Source organism: Castor canadensis, chromosome 10, assembly GCF_047511655.1.
Source record: "Castor canadensis chromosome 10, mCasCan1.hap1v2, whole genome shotgun sequence".
Taxonomy (NCBI): Eukaryota; Metazoa; Chordata; class Mammalia; order Rodentia; family Castoridae; genus Castor; species Castor canadensis.
In genome coordinates this window covers 144,169,837-144,181,084 of record NC_133395.1, presented here as the reverse complement: position 1 = coordinate 144,181,084, position 11,248 = coordinate 144,169,837, and the positions used below count along the sequence as shown (strand labels likewise).

Sequence of the window (11,248 nt, the reverse complement as noted above, 5' to 3'; positions counted from 1 at the left end):
TTCTTTGGTGACTTGGCTGTTTATTTCTTACTAATTGGTATAGAGGATACCTACCTACTCTACTCCTTATAGGCTTATAGGTGCACTTGTAACCCATTTGGATTTATAGCTGTGTGAGTTGTAAAAGAGTAGAAATATTTATTCTACTGAAGAAAAGGAACTTGTAATCCTGTCTGTTTCATAGCTACTCCCATGACTTAGATTTAAGGTTTCTGTTCCAGTCCTTTTGCAAATACTAGCCTGTAGGTGTCTTTACTTCTAGGACTCAGCTTCCAGGTCTGTTGATGGAGTGCAGATCAGGATGGTTTCATGGAGGCAGATTGATCCAGTTGTCCAGCAGATCCTGACGCTGGTGCAATATTACACGAGCACATTTGCAGCGATAAGGCTAGGGATGAGCACCTTTGTAATCCAGAGGCTAGAAGTTGAAGTTATCTGCTTACTTTTATTGTTGTGCTATTCTCCTGTCCACATCCTTGTGCATAATGGCCATCTGATAAATGTGTGTGGATGACTTGGGCATTCCCAGAGGCTGCTGGGCCTCATCAGAGACCAATGCTCCTTAGTTAATAACGTGCTTTTTAGCTTGTCCTACTCTCTCACCCCAGTTCTCCCTGATGGTCCCCCTGCTCTAGGCCTCATATAGAATGGAGCAGATTGGTCCCTATGTCCTTAACTGACACAGAGTGTCAGTTGGGCAGGGCTCCAAAGAATGACCAGAGGATCCATTGAACAGCTGTAGACAAGCATTTGGGAGCTTGTCACTAGACCTATGGGATTTCCACAACCAACCTCCAGGCAGGTGGGTCCTATAAGAACTCAACTCAAGTCCTCAAAGTGCCCTAAAGGAGTGGGAAGAAGAGGAGTGAGGGAAGGAGCCTGACCTCTGATGGGCCTCTGTGATAGCCTGGTCTCTGCTTCCACAGCACTGTAGATGGAATTCCCTATTCTTCACACTCTGGAGCGTTAAGAGGAGTCAATAACTAATCGAGGTCATGTGGCATCCAAGTGGCAGAGCTGGGACTTAAAACACAACTTAGGTCTAGCTTCTACACTCATGCTTCTTCTACCACCCTCTGCTCCTAGTCTTACTGCCCCAGTATCAAGCAGATTTAGACAAAAATGCACTTCTTAGAAACTTACTTACCAGCAGAGTTGCCAGTCCTATTGTCATTCTGTCAGCCTAACCTGGCATATACCTTTTTAAATAAATATACATTGAAACTCACTAAAACAGCTGCCTTCTTTGCAGAAATTGACAAGCTGATCCTAAAATTCATATGGAAATGCTAGAGATCCAGAATAGCCAGAATTTGGAAGACTCACTTCCTGGTTTCATGACACAGTTACAGTAATACAAATTGTTTACTGGCATAAGAGTAGATGCACAGATAAGCAGTCTAGAAATAAACCTATGCGTCTGGTCAGTCAACAAGGGTGCCAACACCATCCAGTGGGGAAAGAATAGTCTTCAACAAATGGAGCTGGGACAACTGGATATCCCATGCAGAAGAATGAGTGGACTTCTACCCTCATACCGTACACAAACATCAATTCAAAATGGATCAGAGACCAACCAACAGCATACAGGACAAAGGAGAAAGAAACAAAAAGAAAAATTGGAATATACTAAAAGAAATAGAATTAGAATTGTAAGGAAAAAAATGAGGACAAGAACAATGAATAGACGATATGAGAAAGATGGAAAGAAAATGTATTTGTAAAACAGCACCAGGAAGAGTTAAGCGGTAGATGGTGGAATAGAAAGGAGGGACAGGAAGACCAGCCAGGCAGCAGAAAGACCCTGTGAGTGGGAACCAGTTTATCACAGGAGTGTCTAGCACTGTGACCTCTTGTCATTGTCCAAAGCACTTAGGGTGAACAGAAGCAGGCTAGCACTTTGACTCATGGTCACTGTTGACTAATAACTGTAAGTCATATTTTTCTCTGGTATTTCAATGACTTAAATAAGCCCATTTCTAGTTCCCTCTTTACAGCATAAATTTATTTTGGTTTTTGTAAGCTCAGCTATATCCTATTTCAGATACAGAGCTATTAGTATGAACACACCCTCATGAAGTCTTCCTTTCTTATGGGCCTGTTTATACCAAGGTATCCAGCAGGTGGCATTAGAATTCTCTAGATACATGCTCTAAAACAGCACTAATAGAAATACTAGATAAGCCATGAATATCATTTCAGTTTTCTATAAACCATATTGAAAAAAGTGAAATTAACTTTAGGATATCCCAGAATATTCAAAATATTTCAGTATGTAGTCAATATATGGAAATTATCAGTGAGATATTTTACATTTCTTAGTGTGAACATTTAAGTCTTCAGAGTCCCCTGTGTATCACAGCATATCTCAATTTGGACACTAACTTTTTTGTGTGTTTGTTTTTGTTTTGGAGTCAGGGTCTTACTATATAGCCCAGGTTGGCCTTGAACTTTCAGTCCTCCAGGCTCAGCCTCCCATTGCTGGGATTATAGGTGCATACCACCTGAAATCCCTGTCTTGGACACTAACTTTTCATCAGGAATATTTGATCTGAATTTGGATGTCATAAAGTAGTTGAAAAAGGTAGATTCCTATCCAGGTTGTTCCAAATATACTTAACATACTTAAAAGTTTTCAAGTGACTGAATTATCAAATTTTAAGTTTAAATCAGTGATACTGTGATTTAGTTCTTTCATCATGCTAATCTTGGCTAATCTTGGTGGGCCCACACACCTGGAGCTACTGCACTGGGTAGGGCAGTTCCAAAGCACTGTTCGTAGGTCTTGTGGTTCTGTATATTCTCTTCCCATTAGTAATGAAAGGTTTGGCAATTAAGTTTCTCCCATGTATACATTAAGCATCCAAAATACCCTATGGCTGCATTTAACTTGAGAGCAAGTAGTGACAAAACCTAGAGAAGAAGATGACCATACCTCTTATTCATGCCTCTGGTGAGCCAAGTGAACCATTTTAAAAGAAATTGCTTTGAATTACTTGTTTTCACTGTAATCTCTCCTCCAGGCCTTTGTGTGTATTGGTACAGTTCATTTGAATTGGCTCAATAAATCATTTTGTTTGCTTGCAAGATTCCCAAAGGAGAGGAGAACATTCAAATCCATATACATGAGATTCCTGCTATGTTTAGCCTTACATTTGCCAAAGACTTGTGGGATCATTTATTCCTCCTGAAAGCCACAGTACATACAGCCCATGGGATGGTTTTCAGCTAACCTTGTGACATGCAGATGAGGCAGTAGAATTTAGAATTTGGAATGGGGGTGGGTACTGGTCTTTACAGTTAACATAGATAGCCACACCATATGTGAGTTGTTTCCTTTTAAGCCAGTAAATCAAGCTATGTCACTTATGTCAAGCAGTTCGTGTAAAATACTACATGACTAAGGTGAGTAGTGATGACTCAGAAGAATTTGTTGACCCACTTAAAACGGTGAAAGTTGAAACTCCCAATCCCAACCCTGCTAGCTGGTGTGGGAAGGTATGTTACTGGTGTAGGCTGTGGGCATCTACCTTCATGTTTGCAAATTTGTGTGTGTGTGTGTGTGTGTGTGTTCATGCATACATGCGCATAGGTGCACTGGGTAAGAGAGGCCAGGGGCAATGGGATGGGATTGGTGTTATTATCTAGAAAACTGGAAAATCAAATTTACACATGAAGCAGTATTTTCATGAAAACTTGTCACCCTGGCCTAGGATTGATGTTGTGCTATGATGTTTCTTAATAGACCCAATATTGCATTTATATATTCATGCATAGTAAATACATGTTTGTCTTTGGTAGTGCTTGTCTGGTGGTAGGAGTAGTCAGAAATACTCCTTTTCAACTGTCAAGTTAAATAAGGTTCCCACCATATTTCCAAATGCCGCCCTCTGCCTAACTGTGAGAGTTCATGTGTTTGGTGACAGTGTGGCCTAGTTTGAAGTGTTTTCCTTGGGGTATGCTATGTGCTTTTCCACTTGGTCATTGCCAGTATTAAACTTCCCTGAACTGGAATATGGTGTGTGCACTTCCCTCTCTCCTGCCTATACCATCCTCTCTACAAACGGTCACTGACTCTTGTTTGTGAAAACAAGAAAATGTAAGAGTGGGCCCTGCTTCCAGCCAGATCACCAGGCCCACAGTGCATCTGTTAACTGTGCTGCTGTCTTCTCAGGGATACAATTTCTTACCATCTTCTCCCAAAATAATTCTCTTTAAATCTCTATATATTTTATCTGTTTTTCCTAATTTTTTATCTGCATGGTTTTTAGTGAATGTGATCACTGTGCAAGGTGTACATACCATTTGGTTTTCTTATTTTCGCTTAATATTTCTAAAATAGCTGCTCACTTATTTTTAACTGCTGCCTAATCATCAAAGTAACACATCATTATTCAGATCTTGATTGTTGGCTATCGAATTCTTTCTCTGTTAGGAAGGAATTGGCCATAGCATCTTTTAGGTTGACTTAACAAGCATTAGTCTTTACACTAGTACCTTCCTTCCTCCTTTTTGTAACCATCTCCTTGAGCAGCATTTTCAGAGGTGAGATCACTGGGTCAAAAGAATGGTTGTTTTTGTTTCTTGATGTGTCTTATCAGGAGAGCTGTCTCAATAAGGGTCCTTGGCACCATAGTAAATCTCCCTGGTGGAGGAGCAAGGGGTTTAGAAGTGAATTCCACTCCAGGAGGGTGGTCACCATGAGGTTCATGTTGGGCCTTGTCATGGCACAAGGTAAAGCTTGATTGCCAGGCATTGGCCCTGATAGTGCTTGCTGAGATCTACTTCTGTCTCTGGCCGAGTCTTCCTATTTTCCTCTCTGCTGAGAGAATCCAGGCATCTGTCAGATACTGCCTTATGTACTGAAGAGTCCAGAGGATATCATCAGTAAGTCTTCCCAGTCCTGTCTCCATTTCTTTCCCACATCTTTCCCACATTTCTTTCCCTGCCTGACCTTATGTGGCCCCCCTGGGCTTGCTCACAGAGTCAGGCACTTCTCTCTGGGTGCCATGCTCAAAGCGGTTCTGAGTAAAGCCAGAGGGAACCAGAAACTAGAGAAGACAGCAAACAAAATCAGGGCCAGATAACCTAAGGAAGCCTGGTGTCTTTGTTTTTAAGTGTTAGAATTGTGTATGATAAAAAAAAAAAAATATGCTCTTGGATCAGTGCCAGTAAAGGGAAAGAAGAATGCCCTCTCTGCTTTTAAACCTCAACCCTAATTTCCCCCTTATATATGCATACTTTTAAGTGATTTGCACCTGGAGCATCACAAATAAGGAATAGTGCACTATAGTGTGCTGTGATGGTTATGCCAGCTGCAATGTCACAGACAATGGGAATTTTCCAGCTCCATTATAATCTCATGTGACCACTGTCATATATGTGTCATATGACTGTAAGTGTTGAGCATTCAATTTACAGCAAATCCAAGTTCTTTGGGATGACTTGCAAATCCTTGAATGAGCTGATGCTAGGCCATTTTCCCAGCTTCACCTCCTGCCCTTTCACAGTCTCCCCATGGTCCACCATGCTTTAGATGTATCTGTTCCTTTGTCATTCTGTCCCTTTTGACCAGGATGCCCCTCTGCTGCCTATCTGCCTGGCAGCTTCTTACAATCTTACACCCTCCATTGCTGCTTCCTTTGGGTTTCCATGGCCTTTGTACATTTTTCTGTAGTTTGACCCCTACTGTGTATTATAAGTTAGTTTTGTTCTGCTCTGTCTCTCTGACATTGAGCTACTGGAGGGTAAGACCCATGCCTCAGCAATGGAAAGCTGAGTGGCAGATTAAAATTAGATAAGCAGAAAGAAGGGAGTAACGATCTAACATGACTGCTTGTCAGCTCTGACTCATGTTTGATGGCAAGGATAGAGATCCATATAAAGTCACCTTGCAGACACTAAGAAATTTGGAGGTAGGGGTTTAAGGGATGATGTAGGGATACTGCAGTGTTATCAGGAGCCCAGGCTGTATCACTCTGTGGGGCCACCTCTAATGTATGGCTTCCGTCTTCAAGGTAACCTCATAGCCCAAGATAGCTGCTAGATCTGTAGCTATCTCATCCATTCCAGGCAAGAAGGATGAGAAGGGCAGTGGGTAAAGAAAAAAATGTTCTTTCCACAAAGGCAGCCTCCTTTAAAAAGAGGTCTCAGGGTTCTCTGCCCAGCAGCTTTTATCTTCATTTCACAGGCCAGACTGCAGTCACATGGTCACATCTAGCTGAGTTTGAAGAGATGTGGTAATAAACAGATTATCTCTGCATTTAATTTAAAATAATATTTTAAAAAATGGCGTTGAGATCGGAATAGAAATTTATCCAGGGAAGATAAAAAAATGGCCAAATAAGCACATGAAAGGATGCTCAGCATCTTTAGTCAGTAGGGATGCAAACCAAACCACAATAAGACACCACTTCATGCCCACTAATGTGACACCAGAATCAAAAAGAGAGTAACTAGTGATGACAAGGACTTGGAAAGACTGGAACTCACACATCATTGTTTGTGGGACCATGAAGTGGTACAGCCACATTGGAAAGCTGCTTAGCACTCTTCAAATAGTTAGACATTGAGTGACTATATATGACCCAGCAATTCCACTTTTAGATGTACATGCCTGGGAGAACAAAAACCCTCTGCCACTGAAATTAAGAGGCAGCTTGCTGACACTGCACACAAACACTTGTATAGAATGTTGCAGCAGCATTATTCATAAAGGCAAAAAAACCACCCATATATCAACAATGAGTGCATATCAACAAATTTGTAGCATATCCATTCAATGGAGTATCAGCTAGTCATAAAAATGAACAAAGTGCTTATACATACTGCAGCATGAAGGAAGCTTGAAAAACATGATGGCAAGTGAAAAAACCACTCACAAAGAAAACACATTGTATGACTCCATTTTTGTGAAGTGTCTAGAACAGGCAACTCTATAGTGACAGAAGCTAGATTAATGGTTGTCTGGGGTCGGAGAAAATGGGGAGTGATTGCTAGTAGGTTTCTTTTGGGGTGATGACATGTTCTAAAATTAGATAGTGATATTGGTTGCATAGCTCATCCACTAAATACCATTGCACATATTAAAATGGGTGAACTGAATGGTATGTGAATTATATCTCAGTAGAGCTGTTTTAAAATCAGTTTTTATCTGTAAGTCCTATCTTCAAAATTAACCTCAAAAGAAAGGAACTAGTTAGGGGGATGAGGAAAAAGAAAAGTTCCCCAACCAGATAACATTACAAGGATTTTTAGAATTGTGTTAGCTGTCTCTTCATTTGAGTCCTGACTTTAAAAAAAGAAGAAGAATCTGTCCTGAATGGTCAGGGTCAGATCCCTCTGGCTGGCTGCCCAGATGACTGAGATTCTGAGTAGTTTCTTTGTTCTGTAGACTTATCATTTAAAAAATGAGTCTATTTTTCTGAGTCTGCAAGGCTGAAGAGTGGAGATGCCTGGGGTCAGCAAATTGACATGGGAAACCTTATCTCCAAGGCAGCAGAATGTTAGCAGAGTTTGCTCTATTGGGACTTTTGTTCTTTGGAGATTTTGTTCCTGTCAGGTGGGTTGCAACAGCCTGAAGGCCATGAAGAAGACTGTAGCGTTTGGAAAGGCCTTGGTGCTTGAAGTCTGTGGATAGGTGACTCCCAACTGAGAGCTGGTTCATCAGCCGGACAGGAAAGATAATGGCTTCTCACCACAGGTGGGGAGGGGTACACAACTCCTGGCCATGAACCTGCTCTGTGAACTCTGCCAGGTAAAGCTGTCCTAGGATGGTGAACTTTAGGTGGCCCTGGAGAACAGGATTTGAAAAGGGAAAGAATGAGGATTGTCTGGGTGCGGGAAGCAGTTGGCAGGATGGAAGGTGAAAGAAGTGACAGCTTTAGTGACTGCCCAGGATGGGCAGAAGGTGCAGGTCAGCACCCTTTCTCTGCTCTCATGGTCAATATTATGGCAAGTCTGCTGGTGGGGCCATTGGGGTTAGACAGCAGATGTGACCTGAGCCTGCAAGGAGATTCTGAAAAAGGCCAGAGGAGCGGACACACACCCTGTTCTCTGAGCTTCCCTCAGATGAATCTTTCCTGCCTGTTCTGGATCTGAGTCTGTCTTGTGGAGGCTCATATTCTCAGGGAACTCCTTGAGAATTAAAAGAAATAAGTCATTGTTCTTGTGTAACATAAGATCAAGAGGTTTTACATTTTCATAAATGTATTTTATAACTGTCTCTGTTAAACCCAAGGCCCCAAATGCCCACTTGAGCACTCAGAACTCTCAAGTAGCTCTGTTAAAGTGGAAAAATATTTATCTTGGTCTTGATTTTAAGGTATGTATTTTTCACACTATAACATCTCTGAAATTGTGATACGTCTTATAGTTAATGGCATCTTTCATTTTTTTTCTCTAGTAAGATGATACATCTTTCAATAATGATCTTATATTTGATTACATGGCCAATTATATTAATCATTGAACTATAGGTTCTCCTCATTCTGTTATGTGCCCTTTTATGTGCGTATTAGGTAATTCCATGCCCATCCCACCATTGTAACCAGAAGCTTCCACATCACCTGTTTCTATAGAGAATGCCAACTGAGAGTCTTCTTGTTTGTTTTTTTGCAGGCTTTTATCAATAGACCACAAGCAGATTTTTCACCCTCAAGATCTGTAACTATAAAGGTAGGGTGGAGCCATCCTCCCTTCTCTGGCTCTTCTCTTTCACCAGCTCCCCAGGTCCCTCCTTTAGACACACTCAGTTTGTCTGACTGCCTCTAGAGCTTTTCTGTGCCCATCCTCCCCAGCAGACCCTCCCCAAAATGGCTCTGGGAAGGTGGGGATGGGGGGGCATCCCTTTACCCTACTGTGGAGAGTGACCAGGGACTTCCTTATCCTTTCCAGATAGGAACTGCTGGCTCAATGACCTGTGAGGGCCATTTTACCACATCCACTCCATCTGTTTCCAAGGCTTCTCCATAGGTAAGAGCTTCTGCTCTTAGTCACTTGTCATAGTGCTCTGAGTCTTTACAGTGGATAGTCCCTCTCCTCTGAGATGGACAGTATCACCTAGCAATATGTGTGCCCTGGCAACATGAGCACAATCAAGAGTAATCGGCAACTGTACCTGCAGTACTCAGCCATGGCCCCCAAGCTGCTGGCCCGCATCTGTAAACTCCTCATCACCTGTCGCAATGCGGGCATCCCCATCCCAAAGGGCATCAGGAACATCTTTGAGTTCACCTGGGAGGAGCTCATCACTGATCCCTCAGTGCCCACCCCATCTGCCATCCCGGGTCTGGAGGTCACCTTTGGAGCACCTCCTGTGGTGCTTATGGATGCAATCTCAGCTCAGGCCCCGGTCCAGAAGAAGCCGGCGCCAGCATCCCCACTGCAGCCATCACAGGTGCTGCCCACAGCCGCAGGGTTGGCCAAGAACTCCACCCCTCCCACCTCTGCCCGCCAGGTGGGCAACAGCCAGGACACCCTGCACAAGTTTCAGCGGCAGTCCATCCACCTGCTGACAGAGCTCCTTGCCCTGAAGATGAAGGCCATGGTGGAGTCTGCCTCTGGTAAGGCCAGCTCATAGATTCCCCTCCATTTCCAGCCCACGTATATCACCATGTCGACCCCGACAGTTACAGGGTGAACATCCCTAACCCCAAAATCTGAACTGTCCCAAATCTTAAACTTTCTGACTATTAGCATGATGCCACCGTGAAAAATACCACATGTGATGGGTGGCAGGGGCACCAAAAATATTGTATAAAATAATCTTCAATCTGTGTATTAGGGTATACATGAAACATCAGAGAAGTTTGTTTAGATTTGAGTCTAAACTCATAATGAGATGTCTTGGACATCTCATTATGTATGTGCAAATTCTCCAAAATAAAAAAAAAAATCCCAAATCCAAAGCACTTCTGGTTCTAAGCACTTGGTGTAAGAGGTACTCAACAATATGAGAGCTAGGGTGCCTCCAAAGTGAGGGCATCATCCCAGGGCTGAGCAAGGACCCAGAGGATCATCAGCAATCAAGCCTTCTGGGGGCTGTGATGTTTCAGATAGCAGCAGCCCAGTAACCAGCCTATGGATAGGAAGAGATAGGAGAGGTGGCAGAGAGCAAAGTGCTGCCTGGTGGGTCTTGAGAGCTTGAGACTCTTTTCTTAGGAGTTCCTCACCTTTACATTAGGAATAGGCTTCAATCTACCCTTATTTCCTGGGCCATTTGCAAAGGTCCTTTCCTAGAAGGATCATCCCCATGCTGAGAGGAAAATGTGTTGCCTTTGATCATTCCTTCAGTAGGTGCCAACCCCCTAGATGTCACCAAGCGCTTCGTGGAAGCCAGCCAACTCCTGCATCTCAATGCCAAGGAAATGGCCTTCGACTGCCTGATCGGCACTGTTGGAAGGAATAGCTACTCTGTGGGAACGACAGGGAAAGGTAGGTGCCTGAGCTTAGTTTATAGGTAAAATGTATAAACAGTATCAATGAGAGAGAAGGCACTGGAAAGGTAACCCACAGTCTGAAAGGTTTTCCCAAGGCTGAAGGTAGATGTGGAGCAGCAGGACCCCTGTCACACTGCCAGTGAGTGAATAGTTGTGCTGTCCCCGTGGAAAGCAGTCTGGATGTCTGTTGGTATACACCTCTCAAACCAGCACCTCCCCATGTCAATCATTCCCTAGAGCCATGCTTCTCAAATGGTCTGCTACAAAGGACCAAGTTCTAAATTTCCAATATGGACCAGAGGCATGGCTCTGGTCCTAGCTTAGCCTAGCAAGCATGAGGCCCTGAGTTCAATCTCCACTACCACAAAAAATATGTATATGCATATATTTAATAGATACATATATGATAAATAATATGTGAAATAGATATGATGTATAATTATATATATAACTTCCATTCTGTTGTGGTCCAAAATGTGGACCATTTTATACATATAATAAAATGTCATAGCAACATCCCCTTGCCACAAATCTCTCTCAGTGCTTGCCCTCCATGTTTGTACTCAGCTGGTCGTGGCCTGTGGGGATCAGTGCCCGTCCACAGGCCACACCTAAGAATCCTTCTGCCCTAGAGAAGCTCAAACACATGTGCAGGAAGTCCTAAAAAAACTCTTTGAAATGGGGAAAAGATTAGAAACAAGCTGTATGTCCATCAATGGAGAAAAATTAAATTATCTTTGATTTAGACAGTGGGACATAATGAGCAGAGAAAATGAGTGATGCTTGAAGCACAGGCATCAGTTTAGATA

The 11,248-nt window shown here is 42.8% G+C and overlaps 1 protein-coding gene across 1 annotated transcript in view; it reads left to right on the top strand.

Moving 5' to 3' along the window:
- Positions 1 to 8,416: 8,416 nt before the first annotated feature.
- The window catches only part of C10H3orf20 (chromosome 10 C3orf20 homolog), a 55,583-nt gene continuing 52,751 nt past the window's right edge, over positions 8,417 to 11,248 (top strand). Inside the window, 3 exon segments of the mRNA XM_074044483.1 lie at positions 8,417 to 8,676; positions 8,896 to 9,563; positions 10,294 to 10,434. Of these exon segments, the coding sequence (XP_073900584.1) occupies positions 9,086 to 9,563; positions 10,294 to 10,434 (619 nt within the window). The 5' untranslated portion in view covers positions 8,417 to 8,676; positions 8,896 to 9,085.